The sequence below is a fragment of the Hypanus sabinus genome, chromosome 16, assembly GCF_030144855.1.
Source record: "Hypanus sabinus isolate sHypSab1 chromosome 16, sHypSab1.hap1, whole genome shotgun sequence".
In the NCBI taxonomy this organism is placed as follows: Eukaryota; Metazoa; Chordata; class Chondrichthyes; order Myliobatiformes; family Dasyatidae; genus Hypanus; species Hypanus sabinus.
Genome location: NC_082721.1, coordinates 9601341 through 9628272, shown reverse-complemented (window position 1 = coordinate 9628272; position 26932 = coordinate 9601341). Strand labels below are relative to the sequence as shown.

At 45.7% G+C, this 26932-nt stretch overlaps 1 protein-coding gene across 3 annotated transcripts in view; it reads left to right on the top strand.

Moving 5' to 3' along the window:
- The window catches only part of mfsd12a (major facilitator superfamily domain containing 12a), a 64344-nt gene that overhangs the window by 3110 nt on the left and 34302 nt on the right, over window positions 1-26932 (top strand). The window contains exon 1 of one of the 3 annotated variants that reach the window (XM_059991088.1): window positions 25471-25508. The exons of the other annotated variants lie outside the window; for them this stretch is intronic. Within the exon in view, the coding sequence (XP_059847071.1) occupies window positions 25486-25508 (23 nt within the window). The 5' untranslated portion in view covers window positions 25471-25485. Of the gene's footprint in view, window positions 1-25470; window positions 25509-26932 lie in introns of those variants that run through there. 3 annotated transcript variants of the gene reach the window in all.

Below are 26932 nucleotides of genomic sequence, written 5' to 3'. Positions count from 1 at the left end.
GGTTACAGGGTGACAAAACATGATAGGAGCACTTGGAACTAAAAACTAATCTCTACCGGGAGAAAACAGCTCCTGATCTTTCCGCACTGTTCTCCAGCAGTTTAAGGACCAAGTCTAGCCGGAACATAACTCACGAGTGCTCTTGAAAGTCAGTTCTGCCTGAATTAGAGAGCATTACTCATAAGGAGAGAGTGGATAAACTTGGACTGTTGTAACTGCAAGTTGATGAGGAGACCTGGCAGAGAAATATTATTAAAGTTGACGATAGGATAGCTGGTCTTTTTCCCGGTGTAGATGTGAAATGCTAGAGGTTTAGCTTTAAGGCAGAGGTTCACAGCCTTTTTTCAAAGGGTTCTGTTTATTAACAGAATGTACACAGTAGGCAACCTGAAATATTTGTCTTCTCAGGCGTCCACGAAAAACAGAAGAATCCCAAAAGAATGAGTGACAGGAAAATGTTAGAACCCCAAAGCCCCCTCCCTGGCACAAGCACCAGCAGAGTATCAACACGTCAGCCTGTCCCGCCCCCCCCCCCCCGCACTCATTCCAGCAAAATGCGTCAGTGCCCATCCCCCACCACACGACAGCAAAGCACCCAACGAGAGACCGTGATGTGCAGTCAACAAAGACTGTTGTTTACCCGACAGTTTGATATGTCACAGGCGCGCGCGCTCTCTCATTAACAAAAGATCGCCATGTCACCCATTTCACAGCGAGAGGTGATACTGTCTGCTGCGTCGCTTTTTATTCCAGGAATCTGCGACTCGAGAATTGGCTGCAGGCTCTCTCCACCACTGAGAGAGTGCGATCGCGCGACTACAGAGAGCTCTGTTCGTATATCCGCCGCAGCGAGACCCTGCTGTCCCATCTCCTACGACGCCACAGGCAGAAAAACAATGGACCAATCCCACTGAGCACAGGGTCTGTGGACCCCAGTTGGGAACCCCGGCGTGCTTTATTTTAGATTGGTGGGGTGCTGGTAGCAGCAGGCTGGGTCCAGTGCGTAAATGCCATTTCAAAGAAAGCACGGCAGTGCCTCTGCTTTCTGAGAAGTTTGCAGGATTTGACATGTCATCTAAAACTTCGACAAACTTCTAAAGATGCTACGGTGGAGAGTATCCTGGCTGGCCGCATCCCAGCCTTGTACAGAAACACCAGTGCCCGAGAGTAGAAAAGCCTACAAAAAGTTGTGGATACGGCCTGGTCCGTCACAGCAAAAGCCCTCCGCACATTGAGCACATCGAGGAAGAGCCTGCCACAAGGAAGCTTCATCCAGGCCATGCTCCCTGGGCCCAGGAAGGAGATACAGGGGTCTCGGGTCCCACACCAACAGGTTCAGAAACAGTTAGTACCCCTCAACCAGCAGGGGGTAACATAACTCATCACATCACTGAACACAACTTCTGTACTCACTTTCAAAGCATTTGAAGTTAATGTATTTATTACCAGCGTACATATATCACGTGCTCTGAGATTTACTTTCTTGAGGGAATTTGCAGTAGATTCAAAATAGAATGAATGGAAAGCTGCTCACGAAGATGGTCAGACAACCAGTCTGCAAAAGGCAACAAACCCTGCAAATACAAAAAGACAAAAGTAGTAATAATAGTGAATAAATATTGAGTACATGAATTGTAGGGTCCTTCGGTTGTAGAATCAGTTCATTGTTGGGGTGAGCGACATTGAATGCAGTTATCCCCTCTGATTCAAGAGCCTGATGGTCGAGGGGTAATAACTGTTCCTGAACCTGATGGTGAGGGTCTTGAGGCTCCTGTACCTCCTTCCTGATGCCTGCAGTGAGACGAGAGCCTGGTCTGGATGATGGGGTCTTTGGTTGCTGCTTTCTGGCAACAGTGCTCCATGTAGATGGGCTCAGTGGTGGGGAGGGCTTTACACGTGGTGGACTGTCATTCGGCTAGGGGTAAATGGGTGGGTTGCTGGGCAGTGTGGCTCGAAGGGCCTGTTCCGAGCTGTATCTCAGAAAGTAAATCGCCAAGTTAGCTTGTCGCTCAAACATTTTTGGAAAACAGCAAAGCTGGGCTTGGACGGTGGTCACTGTTACATGTGTACATAATAAAGAACTTCATTTCTCAGGCTGTAATGTGGGCTGTCCACCCAGAACTGGAAGTGACATTGCACGACATGCACACTCACTCTCAATCACTTTTGGCAGGCTGGAGTGTCCCGAGTAAAATGCTGTGGAACTGGAAGCCATAACTGTTAGTAAACGTGTTAGCGCTTAAACCCACGCAAAGTTTGTCTTTTATCAAGAACAAACACAAGTCACCTGTTGTGCACGTTCAACTCTGAAAGAAGTAACGCTTCAGAGTAGAGTTGTAAGATGTGAGCATGAAAGCTTGGTTAAAGGAAGAGAGTCAGAACTGAGGAGAGGCCGGTGGAAGTAAATTTGTTATTAAAGTACATATACGTGTCTGCGTATATTGGCGGTTGAAATCTACAGTGAGATCCAACGGCCAGGAAGGTGATACTGCAGCAACGAAGGGCATGACAAGGCACAGAAGACGTCACGGTCATCTGCCGCAACCAAGGAAGACCCCAGTTTCTGACGCTTGTCCGTACCACTGTAGCAGGACTTCTGAGGTTGAGCGAGTGGAACTGCCCCAGTGCAACGGGTTTTCCACTTTAAAAACTCTCCCTCATGGCTTTCCTGTCATATTCATTTTCTTGCGGGCATTTGCAGTAAATTAGTGAAAAGCTGCACAACAGACTGACAGACAACCAACATACAAAAGGAGTGAGCGAGGCCCCCATCGGTCAGGGTCAACCATGGATGTTGCATCCTGGCTGTCTAGGTATGCAAGCCTGGGCAGCACAATATGGAGAGCAGGCAATCTCCCTCTCTCCATGCTTCTGGTGAGCTCAAAGGAACGGCAGAGACCGATACAGTTTGGTACCCACTCATGGGTAAGGCTTTGGGAGTAAACCCCAAGGGGAAAATCCGGAGCTCAAGTCCCTAAGGCACTTCTACATTGAGTTCAATGCTGACTGGTGACCTCTGCAAAAGAAAATACTATGTAAATACACAAATAAAAAATAATAAATAATATTGAGAACATAAACTGTAGAGTCCTTGAAAGTGAGTCCATTGGTTGTGGAATCAGTTCAGATTTGAGGTGAGTGAAGTTATTCATGCTGGTTGAGTAGCTGGATGGTCGAAGGGTAATAACTGTTCCTGAAAACTGGGGGCGTTGGACTCAAGGTACCTCTTTCCCGGCCAATGAGTGAGTGGAGATTTGAGGCTTTGATGAGAAGAGGCGGAGGTCAAACTTGTTCCCAGTTAGTCTTGTTCCCAGATGGTGATGTGCCTCTCCTGTGAGATGTGGCAGTCTTGGGGGAACTCCCCTCTCCCGCAGAGTCACATCTGCCAGAAGTGCTTGCGGCTGGGCGATCTGGAAGACCGTATGAGGAATCTGGAGCAGCAGCTGGATGACCTTTGACTCATAAGGGAGAATGAGGCAGTCATAGATGAGAGCTACAGGGAGGTAGTCACACCTAGGCTGCTGGAAGCAGGTCGTTGGGTGACAGTCCGAGGGGGGAAGCGGAGAGTAGACAGGTAGTGCAGAGCACCCCTTTAACCATTCCCATGAATAATAAGTTTACCGTCCTGGATGCTGTTGGTGAGGATGCCCGACCAGGTGTGAGCCATGGTGGCAGGGTCTCTGGCACTAAGTCTGACCCTGTGGTGCAGAAGGATGGGACGGAGAAGAGGAGAGCTGTCGTCATTGGAGACTCTATAGTCAGGGGAGCAGACAGGAGATTTTGTAGACGTGAGAAGGACACCCGCATGGTTTGTTGTCTCCCAGGTGCCAGGGTCCGGGATGTCTCTGACCGGCTGCATGACATCCTGGTACAAGAGGGAAAGCAACCAGAAGTCATGATACATGTTAGGACCAATGACATAGGCAGGAAGGGGTATGAGGTCCTGAAGTGTGAGTTTCGGGAACAAGGCAGAAGGCTGAAGAACAGGACCTCAAGGGTGGCGTTCTCAGGATTGCTACCAGTGCTACGTGATAGTGATGGTAAGAATTGGAGGAGATGGCAGTTGAATGCGTGGCTGAGGAGTTGGTGCAGGGGGCAAGATTTTAGATTTTTGGACCATTGGGATCTCTTCTGGAGAAGGTGGGATCTGTACAGTTTGGATGGGTTGCACCTGAACTCAAGGGGGAGCAATATCCTTGCTGGTAGCATGATAGCATGGTTCAGGAGGGTTTGAACTACTAATTTTCAAGGGGGATGGGACCCAGAGTGATAGAGCAGTGAAAGAAGTGCATGGAGTAAAGCCAGATCTAACATGTAGAGAGGCTTTGAGGAAAGAGCAGCAGAATAAAGAGTATAAAGGTAGAAAGGTAGAAGGGCTAAAGTGTGTGTACTTCAATGCAAGAAGCATCAGGAACAAAGGTGATGAACTGAGAGCTTGGATACATACATGGAATTATGATGTAGTGGCCATTACGGAGACTTGGCTGGTACCAGAGAAGGAATGTATTCTCAATATTCCTGGATTTCAGTGCTTTAAAAGGGATAGAGAGGGGGGGAAAGGGGAGGAGGGATGGCATTACTGGTCAGGGTTACTATTACAGCTGCAGAAAGGGTGGGTAATGTAGCAGAATCCTCTTTTGAATCAGTATTGGTGGAAGTCAGGAACAGGAAGGGAGCAGTTACTGATCTGAGGGTATTCTATAGGCCCCCTGGTAGCAGCAGAGATACCGAGGAGCAGATTGGGAGGCAGACTTTGGAAAGGTGCAGAAAAACAGGGTTGTTTTCATGGGTGACTTTAACTTCCCTAATATTGATTGGCACTTGATTAGTTCCAAGGGTTTAGATGGGGCAGAGATTGTTAAGTGTGTCCAGGATGGATTCCTGTCACAGTATGTTGACAGGCCAACTGGGGGAATGCCACACTAGATCTAGTATTAGGTAACAAACCGGGTCAGGTCACAGATCTGTCAGTGGGTGAGCATCTGGGGGACAGTGATCACCGCTCCCTGACCTTTAGTATTATCATGGAAAAGGATAGAATCAGAGAAGACAGGAAAATTTTTAATTGGGGAAGGGCAAATTGTGAGGCTATAAGGCTAGAACTTGTGGGTGTGAATTGGGATAATGTTTTTGCAGGGAAATGTACTATGGATATGTGGTCAATGTTTAAGGATCTCTTGCAGGATGTTAGGGATAAATTTGTCCCGGTGAGGAAGATAAAGAATGGTAGGTGACAAGTGAAGTGGAAAATCTAGTCAGGTGGAAGAAGGCAGCATACATGAGGTTTAGGAAGCAAGGATCAGATGGGTCTATTGAGGAATATAGGGTAGCAAGAAAGGAGCTTAAGAAGGGGCTGAGAAGAGCAAGAAGGGGGCATGAGAAGGCCTTGGCGAGTAGGGTAAAGGAAAACCCCAAGGCATTCTTCAATTATGTGAAGAACAAAAGGATGACAGGAGTGAAGGTAGGACCAATTAGAGATACAAGTGGGAAGATGTGCCTGGAGGCTGTGGAAGTGAGTGAGGTCCTCAATGAATACTTCTCTTTGGTATTCACCACTGAGAGGGAACTTGATGACAGTGAGGACAATATGAGTGAGGTTGATGTTCTGGAGCATGTTGATATTAAGGGAGAGGAGGTGTTGGAGCTGTTAAAATACATTAGGATGGATAAGTCCTGGGGGGCCTAACAGAATATTCCCCAGGCTGTTCCATGAGGCAAGGGAAGAGATTGCTGAACCTCTGGCAAGGATTTTTATGTCCTCGTTGTCCACAGGAATGGTACTGGAGGATTGGAGGGAGCCGAATGTTGTCCCCTTGTTCAAAAAGGGTAGCAGGATTAGTCCAGGTAATTATAGACCAGTGAGCCTTATGTCTGTGGTGGGAAAAAGATTCTTAGAGATAGGATCTGTGGGCATTCAGAGAATCATGGTCTGCTTATGGACATTCAGCATGGCTTTGTGAAGGGCAGATCGTGCCTAACAAGCCTGATAGAGTTCTTTGAGGAGGTGACCAGGCATATAGATGAGGGTAGTGCAGTGGATGTGATCTACATGGATTTTAGTAAGGCATTTGACAAGGTTCCGCGCTGTAGGCTTATTCAGAAAGTCAGAAGGCATGGGATCCAGGGAGGTTTGGCCAGGTGGATTCAGAATTGGCTTGCCTGCAGAAGGCAGAGGGTCGTGGTGGAGGGAGTACATTCAGATTGGAGGGTTGTGACTAAAGGTGTCCCACAAGGATCTGTTCTGGGTCCTCTACTTCTTGTGATTTTTATTAATGACCTTGATGCAGGGGTAGAAGAGTGGGTTGGCAAGTTTGCAGACGGCACAAAGGTTGGTGGTGTTGTAGATAGTGTAGAGGATTGTCGGAAGATTGCAGAGAGACATTGATAGGATGCAGAAGTGGGCTGAGAAGCGGCAGATGGAGTTCAACCCAGAGAAGTGTGAAGTGGTACACTTTGGAAGGACAAATTCCAAGGCAGAGTGCAAAGTAAATGGCAGGATACTTGGGAGTGTGGAGGAGCAGAGGGATCTGGGGATACATGTCCACAGATCCCTGAAAGTTGCCTCACAGGTACATAGGGTAGTTAAGAAAGCATATGGGGTGTTAGCTTTCATAAGTCGAGGGATAGAGTTTAAGAGTTGCGAGGTAATGATGCAGCTCTATAAAACCCTGGTTAGGCCACACTTGGAGTACTGTGTCCAGTTCTGGTTGCCTCAGTATAGGAAGGATGTGGAAGCATTGGAAAGGGTACAGAGGAGATTTACCAGGATGCTGCCTGGTTTAGAGTGTATGCATTATGATCAGAGATTAAGGGAGCTAGGGTTTTACTCTTTGGAGAGAAGGAGGATGAGAGGAGACATGATAGAGGTGTACAAGATATTAAGAGGAATAGATAGAGTAGACAGCCAGCGCCTCTTCCCCAGGGCACCACTGCTCGGTACAAGAGGACATGGCTTTAAGGTAAGGGGAGAGAAGTTAAGGGGGATATTAGAGGAAGGTTTTTCACTCAGGGAGTGGTTGGTGCGTGGAATGCACTGCCCGAGTCAGGTATATGGAGGAATTTAAGGTGGGGGGTTATATGGGAGGCAGGGTTTGAGGGTCGGCACAACATTGTGGGCCAAAGAGCCTGTAATGTGCTGTATTGTTCTATGTTCCCGATGGCAGCAGTGAGAAGGGGGCTTTCGGTAGCTGCTGCTGGGCGTTTTTTTTCCATGGAGTGGGGTGGAGTGGCAGGGATTGCTGGAGGTGGTAGTTTAATAGGGAGATTGGGATGTGAGAATCTTGGTTAAGTGGAGAGTGGGATCTGGGAGGCCAGGGAAAGCAAAGGGCCAGAGTGGGTAGTTAAGAGCACATTTTGGCAATGATAGTGGTGGGGTTGTTATTTTTAAGAAATATGGATTATATTAATTAACATTAATTACAAGATATTTCAAAGATATATAAAGATTATATAAAAGAGAATGCCAGTGGTACGGCAGCGATGGCTTTGTGCATAGGGGCATTTGTTACTGGGTGGTCGTGTTCACTGCTCAGAGGGAACAGTGCATAAATCCTGAATGACTTTTCCTTCCTCAACCTTGTCAATGTGGTCACCCTTCCTAATTATAGTTTCTTGTAACATTGCATTGGAAACTGAAACTGGAGATAATAGGACCATATTAAGGAGATTAAAATATCTGTTGCAACTTGTATAATTTCATATAACTTAAAAAAAGTACCAGTCTTCATTCCCATTTTAAATTATATCCCTGTGTTACAACTGTTCAGGTTAAGGAAATTTGCCCTTACAAAATTCATATCACCACCCAGAATTTTGAGCAACGCACAAAATGCTGGGGGAGCTGAGTAGGTCAGGCAGCGTCTGTGGAGAGGAATAAAGAGTCACCATTTCGGGGCCGAGCCCTTCATCAGGACTAAATTTTGAAGCGGAGTAAAATTTCCTCTTGAACTTGTCGGGGTATATGGAAGAATAAAGTAAATAAATCAACCCACAATGTTAGTTCCCCAGTGTCATTTTGTAGCTGCACAAGCTTATGGTGGTTCAATTTATGGAAAATGGCGATACAGCCCACTTCCTACAAATGCAGTTGTTGTCTGCTTCTGGCAATTTTCACATTGGTATCTGAAACTTGGGCTGCATTAGTTCACTGTCCATTATGCCACTGCTGTCTTCATCAGGGATGTTTGTCTGTTTTGATACTTCTGCAACTCTTGTTCTTTTCCACTGTTTTCATTCTTAAGGTTCATCACCTGGTTAACTTTGATTATTGAAGTAAGGAGTCCCAATGAAGAGCTTCAGCCTTAATCCTCGATTCTTTCCATAGATGTTACCTGGCCTTGTGCATTCCTTCAGCATTTTGTGTTGGTGTTGGTCTGGATTTCCAGGATCTCTGAGGTTATTGAAATCTGTGTTTTTAGTGAAACTGTTATTTAGGCATCAGCATGCACCACTGACACCAGTACAAACTCTTTAATGACTGGAGTGTGAATCTTGTGTTTCTCTGCTGGGCGGATTCAATTGGCACCTTCATACCGACTAAACTTGTTCTTTGACTGCTGTAATGTGTGTGTGTCTCTCTCACACACTCACACACACACACACACACACACACACACACCCACCCCATCTGGAGGAACTCAGCAGGCCAGGCACGTCAATGGGCAGTGGGGGGGTAAAAAGGTCGATGTTTCAGGCTGACACCCTTCGGCAGGACTGGAGGGAAAAAGCTGAGGCGTAGATTTAAAAGGTGGGGAGAGAGAAACACCAGGTGATGGGTGAAACTTGGAGGGAGAGAGATGAAGAAAAGAGCTAGGATGAAAGAGAAAGAAGGCCTTGGAAGAAAAGAAAAAGGGGGGAAGGAGCACCAGAGGGAGGCAATGGGTGGGCAAGGAGATAAGGTGAGGGAGGGAAAAGGGGATGGGAGGTGGGGGGGGCATTACTGGAAGTTTCAGAAATCAGTGTTCATGCCATCAGGTTGGAGGCTACTCAAACGGGATATGAGATGTCATTCCTCTGACGTTAGTGTGGCCTTATCCTGACAGTGGAGGAGGCCATTGATGGACATATTGGAATGGGAATGGGAATTGGAATTGAAATAGGAGATTCTGCTTATATTGGCAGATGGTGCGTAGATGCTCGGTGAAGTGGTCTCCCGATCTAAGTCGGGTCTCACCGACGTACAGGAAGCCACACTGGAAGCACCAAACACTGTAAGTGACCCCAGTAGACTCACAGGCGGTGGCGCCTCACCTGGAAGGACTGGTTGGGGCCCTGAATGGTGGTGAGGGAAGGGTGTAGCACTTGTCCGCTTGCAACGATAAGTGCCAGGAGGGAGATCAGTGGGGAGGGACGAATGGACAAGGGAGTTGTGTAGGGAGCGATCCCTGCGCATAGCGGAAGGTCAGGAGGAGGGAAAGATGTGCTTGGTGGTGGGATCCCGTTGGAGGTGGCGAAAGTTTAGGAGAATTGTGTGCCAGACTTGACCCCTGCCCATTATTTACTTTGCTGCTGGAAATCCGAAACAAACAAGGAATCATTCAGCAAGCAGAAAAGAAAGAGAGAGCTGAGCCGGTTTCTCATTCCACAAGTGCTCCTTGGCCTTCTGCGTGTCCAGGTTTTCAGTCTGAACCAACTCTGTGGCTGTTTGCTGAACAATTGTAGACAGAGAAAATACTGAACAAGATTAGTTATCTGGTGGCTGGATGTGAAGCAGCAGGTCTGTGTAACTTTTTTTTAGATATTGATTTGTAGAAATGCAACGTATGTGCTCTCAGTTCTACTTTCTGTAACTGGAGTTGCTTTGCTGAATGTCCATTGGGAGTTTCTGTGACTTACCCTGGTACACCACTTCCACAAGCGGCTCACGAGGTGCGAGTAGGACCGGCGGGCCTCGTAACCTGGTGAGACGGGGGCATGTCTGTTCCAGCGCGTGAAGTCTGCCGTGACGTACTGGGCAGTAGGATGCTACTGCAGTGCTCTGTGTAGAGCGAAGGGCAGGGCACAGAAGACATCATGGCCGTTCACTGTAACCAAGGAAGGCACCAGTCTGTGACACCTGTTCGTACCACTGGACCCCGACTTCTGGGGGAGTGGAAATGCCCCAGGGCAATGGCTTTTCCACATTAAAAATTTTCTCGCAGAGGTTTGCGGTCATTGTCGAACATGATTGACAACCACCGCCCTATAAGAATATAGAGTTTAAAAAAAACAGTTACCTTTGACATTCCCCCCCCCCCATATTTTCCTCCAGTCACCTTAAAATTATGCCCCCTCATATTAGACATTTCCATCTTGGGGGGGGGGGGGGGGGGGGAGGGGAAGTCTCAGACTAGACCGGGGGTCGGCAACCTGCGGCTCCCGAGCCATTTGTGGCTCTTTCACCTCTGTGCTGCGGCTCCCTGTGGCTTTGGGAAATAATTGGTCAGTATTTAATTAAAATGTATTTTATGTTAGTTTGTTAGCTTTTGAAATGTAATTCTAAATTTGAAGATTATGGTGATCTTGTACAATCTAAGTGTGGCGACACATTTCCTGGCACATCCGAAACGGCTCACAATTAGCCAGCATTCCGGCTAAGGGAGATAGCCTACGGGGGTTTGTGAGTACGCGTCTTTTGCAGCATCTGCGTCCATGGGGGCTGGGTTGAGGGAGGCTTAAAAGCAAGGCTGTTTAGTTCGAATAAAGCTATCTTTGACTGCAGTTTACTGACACCGCTACAACGTGTTTTTATCGCTGGCTGTCCAGACGGAAGGTGCTGAAACGCTTTGTCGCGTGTCTGGAAGAAGTGAAAACTTTCCTGGGCAGCAAAGGGCTCAACTTTCCTGAGCTGGAACAGCCAGAGTGGCTGGAAAAGCTACACTTCATGGTAGACATGACAGCGCACCTGAACACGCTGAACACAGCTCTTCAGGGGAAAGGACGCACAGCCCTGCACATGTTGGAGGATGTTTTGGCATTCGAGCGCAAGTTGACAGTGCTTGCCAGAGATTTACAGAAAGGCACATTGTCTCACTTCCCCAATTTGAGAGAGTTCAAACAAGGTCACGACATGATAATTTCGGAGTATTTACATTCTGCAATCATCGCAATGCAAACATCGTTTGGGAAACGCTTCTGTGAGTTCAGAGAGGAAAAAAACACATTATCCTTCCCGGTCACTCCCTTAAGCATCGATCCTTCCCTACTGAATACGACTGCATTGGCAGGTGTGAGTCAACCTGATCTTGAGATGGAACTGGCCGACATAGCCGACAAAGACATATGGGTGTCCAAGTTTAGACGCTTGACAGCAGACCTTGAAGATGTTGCCCGTCAGAAGGCCGTTCTTGCTCAGAATCACAAATGGAGTGATATTGAAAACCTTCCAAAACCGGACAAACTTGTGTTCGAAACATGGAATGCTATGCCCGACATTTATGTAAACATTAAAAAGTATGCGCTTTGAGTCCTGTCGATCTTTGGATCCACATATGTAAGTGAGCAGGTGTTCTCCAACATGAACTTTATTAAAAACAAACATCGCGCACGCCTCACAGATGACAGCTTGCGATCCTGTGTAAAGATGAAGGTGACGTCATACAGCCCTGATGTGCAGACGCTGTGCGCTGAGGTCCAGGAGCAGAAATCCCATTAACCAAGTATGATAAATATTTTAATTGCCTATTATTTTATGTATATTCATATTTTTTCATTGTTCAGTGAAATAGTCCTTTTATTTTTCAGGCTGACAGCTGGCTGATGTTATTTTTGGTTTGCTGCTGGCGGAAAATTTAAGTTCGGCGTTTTTCATAAATACAAGAAGGACTCAAATAGACATTGAATATTTTACTTAAAAGTAACTTTCAACCCAACGTCTTTTTTTCGGAGTTCAAAATGTTTTTGTTGCATGCAGAAATGTAATTTCGTTTTCTCTGCAGGAGTTCATCAATTTCATAAATGCAACACATTATAGTTTGTTTATACATAGCATAAAGGCAAAAAAAAACGTTGTATGCAGTGTTATTTCATTTTAAATGTCAAACGGGTTTTGCGGCTCCCAGTGTTTTCTTTTCTGTGGGAAACGGGTCCAAGTGGCTCTTTCAGTGGTAAAGGTTGCTGACCCCTGGGATAGACACTCGATCTGCATCTTTTATCATCTTGTACACCTTTTTTTCAAGTCTCCTCTTATCCTCCTTTGTTTCAAAGAGAAAAGCCCCAGTTTGTTCAACGTATCAACATAGAACAGTGTGGATCCTTTGGCCCACAATGTTGTGCTAACCTTTTGACCTACTCCAAGATAAAACTAACCTTTCCCCTCTACGTAGCCCGCCACTTTTCTTTCATCCATATGCCTTTCTCAGTCTGTTGAAGGTCCGCAATATGTCTGCCTCTACCACCATCCCTGGTAGCATGTTCCACGCGTCCACCGCTCGCTGTGTGTATTTAAAAACAAACTTCCCTCTAACACCCCCCCCACTTGTATTTTCCTTCACACATCTTAAAATTGTGCCCCTTTGATTTAGCAGTAAGCAATAGCTGTAGAGGCAAAGGAAAATGCAAGGACGGAACATTGACGGGAAGACGGTGGAGGTTGTGGGTGGTGTCTGAAGAGCAGGTTGAGCACGTTGTGGCAAAAGGTCTGTTTCTGTACGGTAATCGCACGGCCTAGGTCCCAGCACGCAGATCACGGTGGACAAGGTGGTTGCTTCTCTACTTTTTTTCCTCGAAAGATGAAAAGAGGAGTGTAACAAAATCACTGTGCTCAAGGTGTGAGTAAAAGGCCTCGATGTTTAACCGTCCTCAGAAATGAGGCATTGAGACCGAGCTGGGGATGACTGGGGCGGAGCAATTAAGCTGAGTGGTAATTTACCTCCCTCGCTCTTTTATCACCCGTCGGAATGATCTGAAGCCAGCCAGCAATGACCTGAACGACGGCGTAGACATGGCAGACGACTGGAGTCTGGCAGATCGAAAGGGCGCACAGTCAGCAGAAAGTGCCTGCATCAGCGAGCTGGCTCCCGAGGGAGCTCGATGGAGGGAGAGGGCCGCTCTGACCTGTGGCCACTCTAGTTCGGGACTCCTCACCACCGCGAACTGACTTTTCTTGGTGTTGCTCCTGGCTGTCTTTCGAGACAGAAGAATGGTAACTACTGTGACCGTGAACGAAGAGACACAAGCTGGTGGGTATCAAAGTCTTTATTCAGCAAAACAAGCAGCAGGCATCATATTAGAGACATTCTTGGACGAAGACGCCTGCTTGACCTAATATTACATAACATTTTTATATGCTAAAGATCAAAGCAAGGATCATAGCGGGGTAACTCTATAGTTACAATGTATCTATAATGCTTCCTTTTAATTACATATAGTTTTCAAACACCTCCATCTTCACACCCACACTCCAAACAACCAAGGTGAATGTTAATCCCCTGACTCTGGGCCACGTTCATGCATATGCGAGCATCTGTGGTTAAATGGAGTGTTTCTTTGTAATCAACCCCAAAGTGCAGCTTCAGGATGACCATTGTTCAGAGTTGCATTTTAAATTCAATCTATCGTCCATTATTCAGGTCTGAAGACTGGCTGCTGTGGGAATTAGTATTTGATATGAACCACAGCTCCAGAATATGCCCTAATACCAGTCAAGGAGCAGAAAAGTATTGACGGAAATTCAATTAGGATGGACTGCAAATCAGAGTCTGTTGGTGGGTGTGTGTGTGTGTGTGTGTGAGAGAGAGACACGCACACTCATTCCATGGAGGGGAATAAAATTTGACGTTTTGGGCCAAAACCTGTTATCACTATGGTTAATAAACTGGTTTCAGTTCATGCACATACAGGTTTCTGAGAAGAAGCTGATGGCATAGATGATCTGGAAATATAATCTATCTCTTACAGGGTTTCTTGTTTTGGTTTTCTTGATACCAAAACTTTTAGAAGCATCTGTGTTTCGTGTAGAAAATGATGGGGCAGGTGTTCAGTCGAAAGAGGATCCTGCCAGCATTTGCCGCTTCTCTTTTCTTTTAATGGAGACTTGTGAAACTTTGCTGCTAAGGCAGCAGGTTCTGCTGTGGTTTGTTGGTTGGTCCTGTTGCCTGCTTGGGATATTAGTCATTAGAAGAGTCTGGCTGTCTGTGGCAATACTTGGTGTTGGCCTTGAGTTGAAAGGCAGTGGATTGCTGCCAATATGATGGGAGTATGTCGAACAGACTTGGCTTGAGGCAAGTGAAAGAAAACCAGCTCCTGCTCTTTGGCAGTTCAGTCCTCCCCAGAGGGCAGGAGTGCTGTCGCTCATGGCAGGATTTCTGTGTAAAATGAAACCGAAATTTCACAAAGGTCTAGGATTGTAAAATCTTCCCTAACAGAAAAAACAATCTTGAAAAGAATGTGGCAGATTACTGGACATATAATTAGGCAGTCACCTATATCAAGTCTTGCTTTTGTTTAATACTTCGACAATATTGATTAAAATCCCACAGAATCTCACTGTCATGGGGTTGCACTGGTCAATTAGAAGTTTAAAAGTACCTTGTGTTGATTTTTGTGTTTGAAGCAAATTACATGAAATGTTTAGGAAGTCAGACAGCATCAGTGGAAAGTAAAAAGGTCAGTGTTAACACTGTTTCACTTTCTATCTGATTTGTTGCGTGAGTGCTTCTAACAATTTCTATTTATACATTGGATTTCCAGCACTTGTAGCTTTTTTGATTTTTTTTTTGTTTCTTTTGTTGACTTTAATACTAAAGGCAGAAACCTGAGATCTCCAGTATATAAACACACGGAACAAGACTGTACAGAAGTAAAAACATAGGAGATTCTGCAGATGTTGGAAATCCGGAGACAGACCGACAGACACACACACACGCGCGCACACGCACACTCAGCAGGTCAGGCAGCATCTGCGGTTAAGAAAGTGTACGGTGTATTGGCCTTCATCAGTTGTGGAATTGAATTTAGTTAATGTTGCAGCTATATAGGACCCTGGCCAGACCCCATTTGGAGTACTGTGCTCATTTCTGGTTGCCTTACTGCAGGAAGGATATGGAAACCATAGAAAGGGTGCAGAGGAGATTTACAAGGATGTTGCCTGGATTGGGGGGCATGCCTTATGAGAACAGGTTGAATGAACTTGGCCTTTTCTCCTTGGAGTGACAGAGAATGAGAGGTGATCTGATAGAGGTGTATAAGGTGATGGGAGGCATTGATTGTGTGGATAGTCAGGGGCTTTTTTCCAGGGCTGAAATGGTTGCCACAAAAGGACACAGGATTAAGGTGCTGGGGAGCAGGTACAGAGGAGATGTCAGGGGCAAGTTTTTTTTTACTCAGAGTGGTGAGTGCATGGAATGGGCTGCCGGCAATGGTGATGGAGGTGGATACGATAGGGTCTTTTAAGAGACTTTTGGATAGATACATGGAGCTTAGAAAAATAGAGGGCAATGGGTAAGCCTAGTAATTTCTAAAAGGCACATGTTCGGCACAACTTTGAGGGCCAAAGGATGTGTATTGTGCTGTAGGTTTTCTATGTTTCTATGAATAAAGTCTATTTTTTGTTCCTGATTAAGAGTCTCTGCCTGAAGTGTTCCTCCAGTATTGTGTGTGTGTACACGTACAGGAACAGGCCTTTCAGTCCACCATGTGTGGGCTGCTATGGCTCCAATAAAAACCACACGTCTGCCTGCCCTCAAATCACTGCCTTCTATTGTTCCTGTCTTAACTCTCTTAAATGTTGCTAGCACATCCAGTTCTTTTTCTTCCGGTGGCTGTATGTTCCTATCACCTATACACTCGATATGATAACTTAAAAATTGCCAGCTAAATCTTCTTGAAACTTTCCCTCTCTCACCTTAAAGTTTTACCTTTGTACTGCTTGACATTTCCACTTTGGGAGGTGGGGGGAGGGAGGACTTTTATCTACCCTTTCTATGTCTCTCTGTTTTTATATTCTTGTATACGGTCCAGTGCTGCAGAGAAAACAGTCCATGTTTGTTCAGCCTCACCGTTGTGTAGTACACTGTGATCCATGCAGGATCCTGGCAACACTAACAAGGACCTAGGGGTTAACCTATGAGGAGTGTTTGATGGCTCTGGGCCTGTACTTGCTGGAGCTTAGAAGAATTTGGGGGGTGGGGGGGAGAAATCTGACTGGAACTATTGAATATTGAAAGGTCTGGGTAGAGTGAATGTTTCACATAGTGGGGGAGTCTAGGATCAGAGGACACATCCTCAGAACTGAGGGACATCCATTTAGATCAGAGATGAGGAATTTCTTAAGCTAGAGGCTGGTGGATCCATGGAACTCATTGCCACAGATGGCTATGGAGGCCAAGTCAATGGGTATTTTTAAGGCAGAAGTTGAGGTTGATGGGTTCTTGATTAATCAGGATCTCAAAAGTTACAGGGAGAAGGCAGAAGAATATTGTTGAGAGGGATAATAAATCAGCCATGATGGAATGGCAGAGCCAACTTGATGGTCCGAATAGCCAAATTCTGCTTGGTATAACAAGTGCAGGTTTTTTTTTTCCAATTATAGCTCCCTGACATATACAACCAAGTTTTTCCGCATCTCATTGCAAGGAAGCAAGTGGAGACAAAGCTTTGAATAGAATCTCGAGTGGTTCTGGGGGAGTTTCACCGTTCCCTCGCTTGGCAAGAGAACAGCACATGCGGAATGCTGGACAGTCAGAGTCTGTGGAAAGGAAGGAAGAGTCGGTGTTTCAGGCTGGGACTCTTAATCAGACTCTCATGAGTCCTAATGAAGGACCCTTCACGAGTCCTGATAAAGGGTCCTGGCCCGAAACGTTGACTCTTTATTCTCTTCCATCAATGCTCCAGCATTCGTCCACCCCGGCCCCAACATTTTGTGTGTGTTCCTCTGAATCTCCAGCACCCACAGAATCTCGTGTTCGTGAGCTGGGCGAGCAAACTGAAAGCCACCCGGAGTTGCTGTTTGAAATAGATCACCTTTGATTGGTCTCCCAGAAGCTTTATTGAAAAACGGTGCGCACCGGGAGACCAAAGGGCATGAATTTGGTGTAGCTGCTTCATTTTCAGTTGATGAGATTATCAGTAAAGCTACATTTTGATAACAGAGTGTTGGCTGCAGGAAGACTTAATTAAGTCGCAGTCCACGTCCTGATGACAATGAAATGATTATCTCTAGGTCTAACAGCAAACCTAGTTTTCTGTTACAATGGGTACAAACAATTAAGTTCCTTAAAGTTGGGTGTGGTTGCTGCTGTGTTCCAACGTCTCTACTTGTAGGCTTTGTCTGCGGTTTCCCATAACCGTATTAGCACAATCCACGTCCCTATCTACTAATCATTGGCTCTCTTCTTTCCCAGCACTAAGAATAATGACCCTAGGCAGAAGATTTCAGTGAGAGCTTTGTTATCAGTTCTAATGGAGTGTTAATCAGCTCCAGGAACCGTTTACTTTGTCATCAGAGATGTCATCATTTCCCTACACCAAACCATATTGTCCTTTATAACTTGGATCCATCACATTTAGTTTCAAATGTTTTGTCACCATACGAGGTGCTCTGTTGATTGTAGTGTGTCCGAATATTTGGCCTCTCGATGCTTTTCAGTCACCCGATTGGACATTATTTTGGACACTTAATTGTGATGTGGGGAGGAAATCTCGTCACTCATTGGCTGTGTGGTGAACTGTTTGCATCGTGGTCTGGAGTGTTGGCTCATAAATAGGATCTATGTGTGTGTTTATGGAATTGTTTGTGGAAAACAGCGCTACTAGGATTTCCCTTGCATGCCACATGTTTGCTTGTGCCGTGACTTTCACTGGTGCCCAGCCGTATTTGTGCCCCTCTCGAACTTCATGGGGAGAGCTGGTCATGGTGCTTTACAGCCAGTTGGTGTTCATGGATTGTTGTGGATGGTTTTCTCCCAGTCTGGCTGATAAATTATTGTTCTCTATTACAACCAGTCCAAAATTAGGACCTAAGTGGCACTGTACAGTACAAAGTACTTGAAATGGGTCCCCTTGTGAAAATGGGAATGTTGCAAGCTTTTGTCTTGATGAAAGATCTCGGCCCGAGCGTTGACTGTTTACTCCTTTTCATAGATGCTGCCTGACTGCTGAGTTTCTCCCGGGGGGTGTTTGTGTGTGTGGGTGTGTCTCTGAATTTCCAGCATCTGCAGAATTTCTTGCCTTCACAAATTTTTACGGCAAAGTTTTGAATTTACAACACTACTGCACACTACAGGCCAATATTCTACCGACCTTAACCTCCATTTTCCTTCCAACCATATGCCTATCTAAGAGTCTCTTAAATCTCCCTCATGTATCAGCCTTGGTCTTCATCTCTGGCAGCATGTTCTACACACCCACCACTCTCTGTATTTTAAAAGAAAAGAACTTGCCTCTGATATTACCCCCTATACTGTCCTCCAATCACCTTAAGATTATGCCCCCATATTGAACCGTAAGGCATAGGGGCAGAGTTAGACAATTCAGCCCATCGAGTCTGATGTACAATTAGATCAAAGCTATCTTCTCTGTCAACCCTTTTCTCCTTTCTTCTTCCTGTAACCTTTGACACCCTTACTAATCAAGGACCTATAAGCCTCTGCCTTTAGTACATCCAATGACCTAGTCTCCACAGCTGCCTGCAGAAACAAATTCCACAGATTCGCTAAAGAAATTCCTCTTCCTCTCTGTCCTAAAGGGATATCTTATTCTGAGGCTCTGCCCTCTGGTCCTAGACTCTCCCACTATTGTAAACTTCCTCTCCAGGCACCATCTATCTGCACAAGGTGAAATAGGTTGCAGAAACTTGTAAAAATTAGTCATCTCGGTTATGGGTGGCAGTCTCCGTGGTATCCGAGACATCTTCAAGGAGTGATTCCTTGGGAAGGTGGTGCTCATCATTAAAGATCGCCACCATGCAGGACATGTTGTCTTCACCAAGTTACCGTTGGAGAGGAGGTACAGAAGCCTGAAGTACTCACTCAGCGATTCAGGATTCTCCCCCTTTGCCATCCGATTTCTAAATGGACATTGAACTGGTGAACACTACCTCACCACACCTTATTTGTTATCTTACAATACTTATTTTACTATTTAATAGATACTTAACTCAGTTTTCCTCTCTATTTATCATGTATTTTAGTGAACTGCTGCCACAAAGTTAACAAATTTCATGACATTTGCTGGTAATGATCAATCTGATTATGATACTGTCTAAGTCTTTCAGTTTATTGCAGGACTGTTGTTAACGTGTTAAACAGGAACCTTTCTGTAATGCATTTTCCTGCTGCTTGCTCTCTGTTAGGCAGACTTCCCTTAAGAAGGCAATGACAAACCACTTCTGTAGAAAAAAAGATATGCCAAGAACAGTCATCGTCATGGGGCCATGATTGCCAATGTCATTTGACAGAGCACATGATACCTTGTGGCCTTGGCATCGTTAGGGATCACTCCCTGGTTGAACAGTCCATGGGGGGAGGTATGGGGGTATTGTAGTGGTTAGGATCATTCTGTTACAACTTGGGGCATTCTGGGTTTTGGAGTTCAGTTACGGTGTCCTCTGTATGGCCTTCCCATGGAATGTGTGGGTTTTCTCTGGGTGTTCTGCTTTCCTCCCACGGCCCAAAGGGGTACCGGCTAGGTTAATTGGTCATTGATTATGTTAGGGTAAAATCGGGGTTGTGGCTTGAAGGGCCTACTCTATACCGTATCACTAATTAATAATTAAAAGAAAACTTTACTGCCAGGCCAAGAACACATATCAACCCTCTGCTAATCTCAGCATTTGCTACCTGAGCCTTTACACTGTGACTCCTACTCTCCACTGCAGTAGGAAATACCCCTCTCTGCAACACCATGTCCGTAGAGAAGAACTGAACCTTAAAAAGTGATGCGTCAAAAAGGCGGCATCCATCATCAAGGACCCCCATCGCCCAGAATATGCTCTCTTCTCATTGCTACCATCAGAGAGGAGATACTGAGATTCTGGAACAGCTTCTTCCCCTCAGTTTCTGAACAGACAATGAACCCATGAACACTACCTCTCTACTTGAATCGGGAGCAAGTTACAGCTTGTCATTCAGCTGGGAGCTCGGAGAATTCGACCGTGTAGGTAGGATTTAAGCCTACCTGGTCAATACCTGTGGAGGAGGGGGAACTGCGCAGGCGCGAGTAACGTCAGCGTCGAGCGCGCACTTTAAAAGGCAGGACTTCTTTTCAGAGCGGGCAGCGGAGTCCGTGGAAGCAGAGTCCTGGGCTTTGGCTAAGTGGGCTTCGGCGTAAGGGGACTTCGGTAAGCCTGTGTGATTGCTCGCTGAGGGGAAGAAGGTAAGGTTGCTAGGTGCTTTTTAGACTTATTCTATTAATCCAGTTCAGGTATGGGGGAGACAGTCAGAGCAGCGGTGTGCTCCGTATGCAGTATGTGGGAGGTCAGGGTCAACACAGTTGTCCCTGATGACCACACCTGCAAAAGGTGCATCCAGCTGCAGCTCCTATCAGCCCGAGTTAGGGAGTTGGAGCTGGAGCTGGATGAACTACGGATCATTCGGGAGGTGGAGGCAGAGATAGATAGGAGTTATCAGGAGGTAGTCACACCAAAAAACCAAGAAGTAGGCAGATGGGTGACGGTCCAGAGAGGCAGGGGGAGCAGGCAGAGAGAGCAGAGCACCCCTGCGGCCATTCCCATTAACAATAAGTATACCGTACTGGATACTGTTGATGGGGTTGACCTACCAGGAATGAGTTGTAGTGGTCCTGCCTCTGGCACAGAGGTTGAACCCTCAACTAGAAAGGGGAGGAGGGAAGAGAAGAGAGCGATAGTTTTAGGGGATTCTATAGTTAGGGGGGCAGATAGGAGATTTTGTGGGGCAGATCGGGAGTCTCGGATGTTATGTTGCCTCCCTGGTGCCAGGGTCCGGGACATCTCAGATCGGGTGCAGGCTATTCTTGAGAACGAGGGCATGAACCCAGATGTAGTGGTCCATGTAGGGACCAACGATGTAGGTAAGGTGAGTGAGGGGGTCCTGCTTAGAGAGTTCAGGGAGTTAGGAGTGAAGCTGAAAGGCAGGACCTCCAGGGTGACAATCTCGGGATTGCTACCTGTGCCACGTGCGAGTGAGGCGAAGAATAGAATGATTATGCACATTAATACGAGGCTGAGAGCATGGTGCAGGAAGGAAGGGTTCAGGTTTTTGGATAATTGGTCTTTGTTCCAGGGACATTGGGATCTGTTTCGAAGGGACGGTCTACATCTGAACCGGAGGGGTACTAACATTCTTGCAGGAGTGTTTGCCAGTGCTGCTTGGGGGGGGGGGGGTTAAACTGGATGTGCAGGGGGCAGGGATCCAGATCCAGAGGGTTGGTCAGAAGGTGCATGGGGTTAAATGTGTAGAAGGTTTGGGTGATCTTGAGAAGGTCATCAAAATTCAGGGTGCAATTAGCCCGATGGAAGTTCAAGGAGCTGGGTTAGGTACAGTAGACAGTGTTTTAAGCAAAGAGTGGAGGAATGGGCTAAGAATTCTATACTTGAATGCGCGTAGTGTCAGAAATAAGACAGATGAGCTTGAAGCTCAGATGAAAATGGGGAACTATGATATTGTTGAGATAACGGAGACATGGCTGCAAGGGGATCAGGCCTGGGAATTGAGTGTACCAGGGTATACGTGCTATCGTAGAGACAGAAATATGGGAAGAGGGGGTGGGGTGGCCCTGTTGGTGAGGAATGAGATTCAGTCCTTAGCAAGAGGTGACTTGGGAACAGGGGAAGTAGAGTCTGTGTGGATTGAGCTGAGGAACAGTAAGGGTAAAAAGACCCTAATGGGTGTTGTGTACAGGCCCCCAAACAGTAGCGTGGATATTGGGTACAAGTTGATTAGGGAGTTAACATTGGCATGTGCTAAAGGTAATGTAGTCGTTATGGGAGATTTCAACATGCAGGTGAACTGGGAGAATCAGGTAGGTGCTGGACCCCAGGATAGGGAGTTTGTGGAGTGTCTAAGGGATGTATTTTTGTAACAGCTTGTGCTTGAGCCAACCAGGAACGAGGCTATTTTGGACTTGGTGATGTGTAATGAACAGGAATTGATAGGTGATCTTGAAGTAAAGGAGCCATTAGGAAGTAGTGATCATAACATGATAAGTTTTTATCTACAATTTGAGAGGGATAAGGGCAGATCAGAGGTGTCAGTGTTGCAATTAAATAAAGGAGATTACGGAGCAATGTGGGAAGAGCTGGCCAAAGTTAAATGGGCGGATGCCCTGGCAGGAAAGACAGTGGATCAGCAGTGGCAGATATTCTTGGGCATAATACAGAAGATGCAAAAGCAGTTCATTCCAATGAGAAGGAAGGATTCAAAGAGGGGGAAGGGGCCACAGTGGTTGACAAAGGAAGTCAGAGATTGTATAGCATTAAAGAAAAAGAAGTATGACAGGGCTGAGATGAGTGGGAATACAGATGATTGGGAAAGTTTTAAGGAACAGCAGATCTTAACTAAAAAAGCAATACGGAGAGAAAAAATCAGGTATGAGCTCAGTCTAGCCAGGAATATAAAAGGGGATAGCAAAAGCATTTTTAGCTATGTGAAGAGAAAGAAGATAGTTAAGAACAATGTTGGCCCCTTGAAGAATGAATTGGGAGAAATTGTTATGGGAAACAGGGAAATGGCAACAGAATTTAATGCGTACTTTAGATCTGTCTTCACCAGGGAGGACACAAGCAATCTCCCAGATGTATGGATGGGCCAGGGTCATAAGATATCAGAGGAATTGAGACAGATTGACATTAGGAAAGAAACTGTGATGAGTAGACTGGTAGGACTGAAGGCTAATAAATCCCCGGGTCCAGATGGTCTGCATCCGAGGGTTCTAAAAGAGGTGGCTCAGGAAATTGCGGATGCATTGGTAATCATTTTCCAATGTTCCTTAGATTCAGGATCAGTTCCTGAAGATTGGAGAGTGGCTAATGTTATCCCACTTTTCAAGAAGGGAGGGAAGGAGAAAACGGAGAACTATCGCCCTGTTAGCCTAACGTCAGTCGTGGGGAAGATGCTTGAGTCCATTATTAAGGACGAAATAGTGGTACATCTAGATAGCAGAAATAGGATTAGGCCGAGCCAGCATGGATTTACCAAGGGCAAATCATGCTTGACTAATCTGTTGGGAGTTTTTTGAGGGTGTAACAAGGATGTTAGATTAGGGTAAGCCAGTGGATGTAGTGTACCTAGATTTTCAGAAGGCATTCGATAAGGTGCCACATAGGAGATTGGTGAGTAAAATCAGAGCTCATGGCATTGGGGGCAGGGTTTCAACATGGATAGGAAACTGGTTGGCAGATAGAAAGCAAAGGGTAGCAGTGAATGGGTGTTTCTCGGACTGGCTGGAGGTGACTAGTGGGGTACCACAGGGCTCTGTATTGGGACCACAGCTCTTTACGATTTATGTCAATGATTTAGATGAGGGCATTGAAAACTATATCAGCAAGTTTGCTGACGATACTAAACTGGGTGGCAGTGTGACATGCGAAGAGGATGTTAGGAGAATACAGGGAGACTTGGATAGGCTGGGTGAGTGGGCAGATACTTGGCAGATGTCATTCAATGTGAATAAATGTGAAGTTATCCACTTTGGAAGCAGGAACAAGAGGGCAGAGTATTGTCTGAACGGTGTAGAGTTAGGTAAGGGAGAAATGCAAAGAGACCTAGGAGTCCTAGTTCACCAGTCAATGAATGTGAATGAGCAAGTGCAACAGGCAGTGAAGAGGGCAAATGGAATGTTGGCCTTTGTTACAAGGGGAATTGAATACAAGAGCAAGGATGTCCTTTTGCATTTGTACAGGGCCCTGGTGAGACCACACCTGGAATATTGTGTACAGTTTTGGTCTCCAGGTTTAAGGAAGGACATTCTGGCAATTGAGGAAATGCAGCGTAGATTCACTAGGTTGATTCCTGGGATGGCAGGGCTGTCTTATGCAGAGAGATTGGAGAGATTGGGCTTGTACACGCTGGAATTGAGGAGATTGAGAGGGGATCTGATTGAAACGTTTAAGATAATTAAAGGATTTGATAGGATTGAGGCAGGAAATATGTTCCAGATGTTGGGAGAGTCCAGTACCAGAGGGCATGGATTGAGAATAAGAGGTCAGTTATTTAAAACAGAGTTGAGGAAGAGCTTCTTCTCCCAGAGAGTTGTGGAGGTGTGGAATGCACTGCCTCGGAAGACGGTGGAGGCCAATTCTCTGGATGCTTTCAAGAAGGAACTGGATGGATATCTGATGGATAGGGGAATCAAGGGATATGGGGACAAGGCAGGGACTGGGTATTGATAGTGAATGATCAGCCATGATCTCAGAATGGCGGTGCAGACTCGAGGGGCCGAATGGTCTACTTCTGCACCTATTGTCTATTGTCTATACTTTTTAATTTCTATTTTTGCACTACTTTTTCAATTTAACTATTTAGCTGGTATACTTTACTTCATAATTTTTCTCTATTATTATGTGTTGCAATGTACAACGGGGGCTGAGACAAATTTCAGGACGTATGCCACTGACGTAAAACCTGATCCTGATTCCTCTCCACAGGCTGAAGGTGGGGTGACCCTGTCCAAGACCCTCGCTCTCCGAAACCTGATAGTTTATAGCATTGGCTATGATTTCTGAAATCATTGATGTCAGAGGTAGACTTATTTACACAGTGGTGGGTACCTGCAGTGCCAGGGTGATGGTGGCGACATTTTAAGAGATTCTTGGGCGCATGGATGGTAGAAAATGGAGAGCTATGTAGTAGGGAAGAGTTAGATTGATCTTCGAGTAGCTTAAAAGATCGTGAGCCGAAGGGCCCATACTGTGCTACTGGGTTCTATGTTTCATTGTGGACCAGCTGCTCAGAAGCTTGTTTTTCTTAAAAATTAATATTATTTAGTGTTATCTGCCAGTAATATTGTAAAAAAACAAACCTTCTCAAGTGTAATGTTTATGTGCCACATCGTATGACGTAGGTGGGCGATCACAGTCTTTCCGTGACCATGATTGCTCTTGGAAAATTTTTCTGCAGGAGTGGTTTGCCATTGCCTTCTGAGCAGTGACTTTATGTACTGGGTGACCCCCCCCCCCCCCCCGCCAAGCCATTACTAGTACTCTTCCGAGACTGTGTGTACTGGCTGCTCATACAACCATCCATCACCTGTTCCGATGCCTTCACGTGAGCACGATCAGGGAACTAAGCAGGAATCGCACCTTTCCGAAGGGTGACCTGCAGACTAGCGAAGTGTCTTACATCTCCTTTGATAGTGACGTGTCTCCAACCCGCCACCCCATTTGCTGAAACTGATGCGTTTTTAAAATTTCTCTTGTTTTCATCTGTTTAGCCTTTGACAGCAGATGTATTTTGGAAAAGAAAAGCTGTTCTCCAAACTGCTTAAAGTTGATTGAGTCACAGAAGTAGTAGTGTTGGTTGCTGCAGAAGCTTCCTCTTTTGGAGGGTCTTGAAGAATGATGACGTTCCACATTATATTAAACTTCCTAACCACATGTCAAACATTGCATTAGTCAGGTAATACACTTTTCAGTGTTCTCTCTTCTCGTTCTCTTTTGATAGAACAAACTCTAACTTTGTGGTGTTGATCTCACCAGGGTCTTGTGGCTTGCAACACCTCTGTCAACTCCATCGCAGTGCAAACTTTTTCTATAACTTTCTACTTCCTTCAATCCCATCTCTTTATCTGGATGTGTCTAATCCCATTTTGCAGCATCGGATCGCTTCCTGTTCTGAGTTTCTCAGAATTATCTTGTCAGCTATGTTCTTGCGAAATCTACTTGCTGTATTCTATACAGAAGATGTCATATTGCTGTTTGTACAATGATAATGGCTATTCAAAGGCTTTGATGAGGATTCTACAACGGGTGGTCAAAACCGTCCAACATATCACCAGCACTAGGCTACCTGCCACTAAGGTGCTGGGAAAGGACCAGTAGCATCATGAAGGATCCCACCCACCCTGCTCATGGTCTGTTTGTCCCACTTCCATTGGGGAGGAGGTTATGTAGTATCCACACCAGGACCACCTGACTTAGTTACTTCCCCCAAGCAGTGAGGCTGAACAACACCCCCACACACTACCCCACCCCTCCACAACCCCAACCACCACTACTTTATCATTTCCTCCCAGTCACCTTTATGTACAGACTCTCAATAGACAATAGGTGCAGGAGTAGGCCATTCAGCCCTTCAAGCCAGCACCGCCATTCAATGTGATCATGGCTGATCATCCACAATCAGTACCTCGTTCCTGCCTTCTCCCCATATCCCTTGACTCCGCTATCTGTAAGAGCTCTATCTAACTCTTTCTTGAAAGCGTCCAGAGAATTGGCCTCCACTGCCTTCTTAAGCAGAGCATTCCACATATCCACCACTCTCTGGGTGAAAAAGTTTTTCCTCAAACTTCTTCTGTTCTGTTATGGATATCCAATCTATGTCTATAAGCTATCCTATGTATTTATATTTATTGTATTCTTTATCTTGATGGTTTTTGTGCTGCATCAGATCTGGAGTAACAATTATTTTGTTCTCCTTTACACTTGTGTACTGGAAATGACATTAAGCAATTTTGAATCTTGATAGTATTTTATTGCATTTTATGTAAATTGTAGAACTTGGCACCAATTCTCGACTAAAACTGATTCCCCTTGTTGTCAGCACAGCAGAGCTCCTTAATATGCTTTGCATTTGCCAACAGAGTGACGAGGTTGGCCACTACAATCACACAGTGCCAAGCATATGGGGTTTTCACAGAAATATCTAATACAACTTGGATTCAGGTTTATTAGCACTGACATATGTTGTGAAATATGTTTTGCTACAGCATTAGGGTGTAGTACATAAAAATTACTATACATTACTCTATATTAAAAAGGTAAAATGGTGTGGAAGAGTTCTTGGACCGTCCAGAAATCTGATGGTGATGGAAGAAGCCGTTG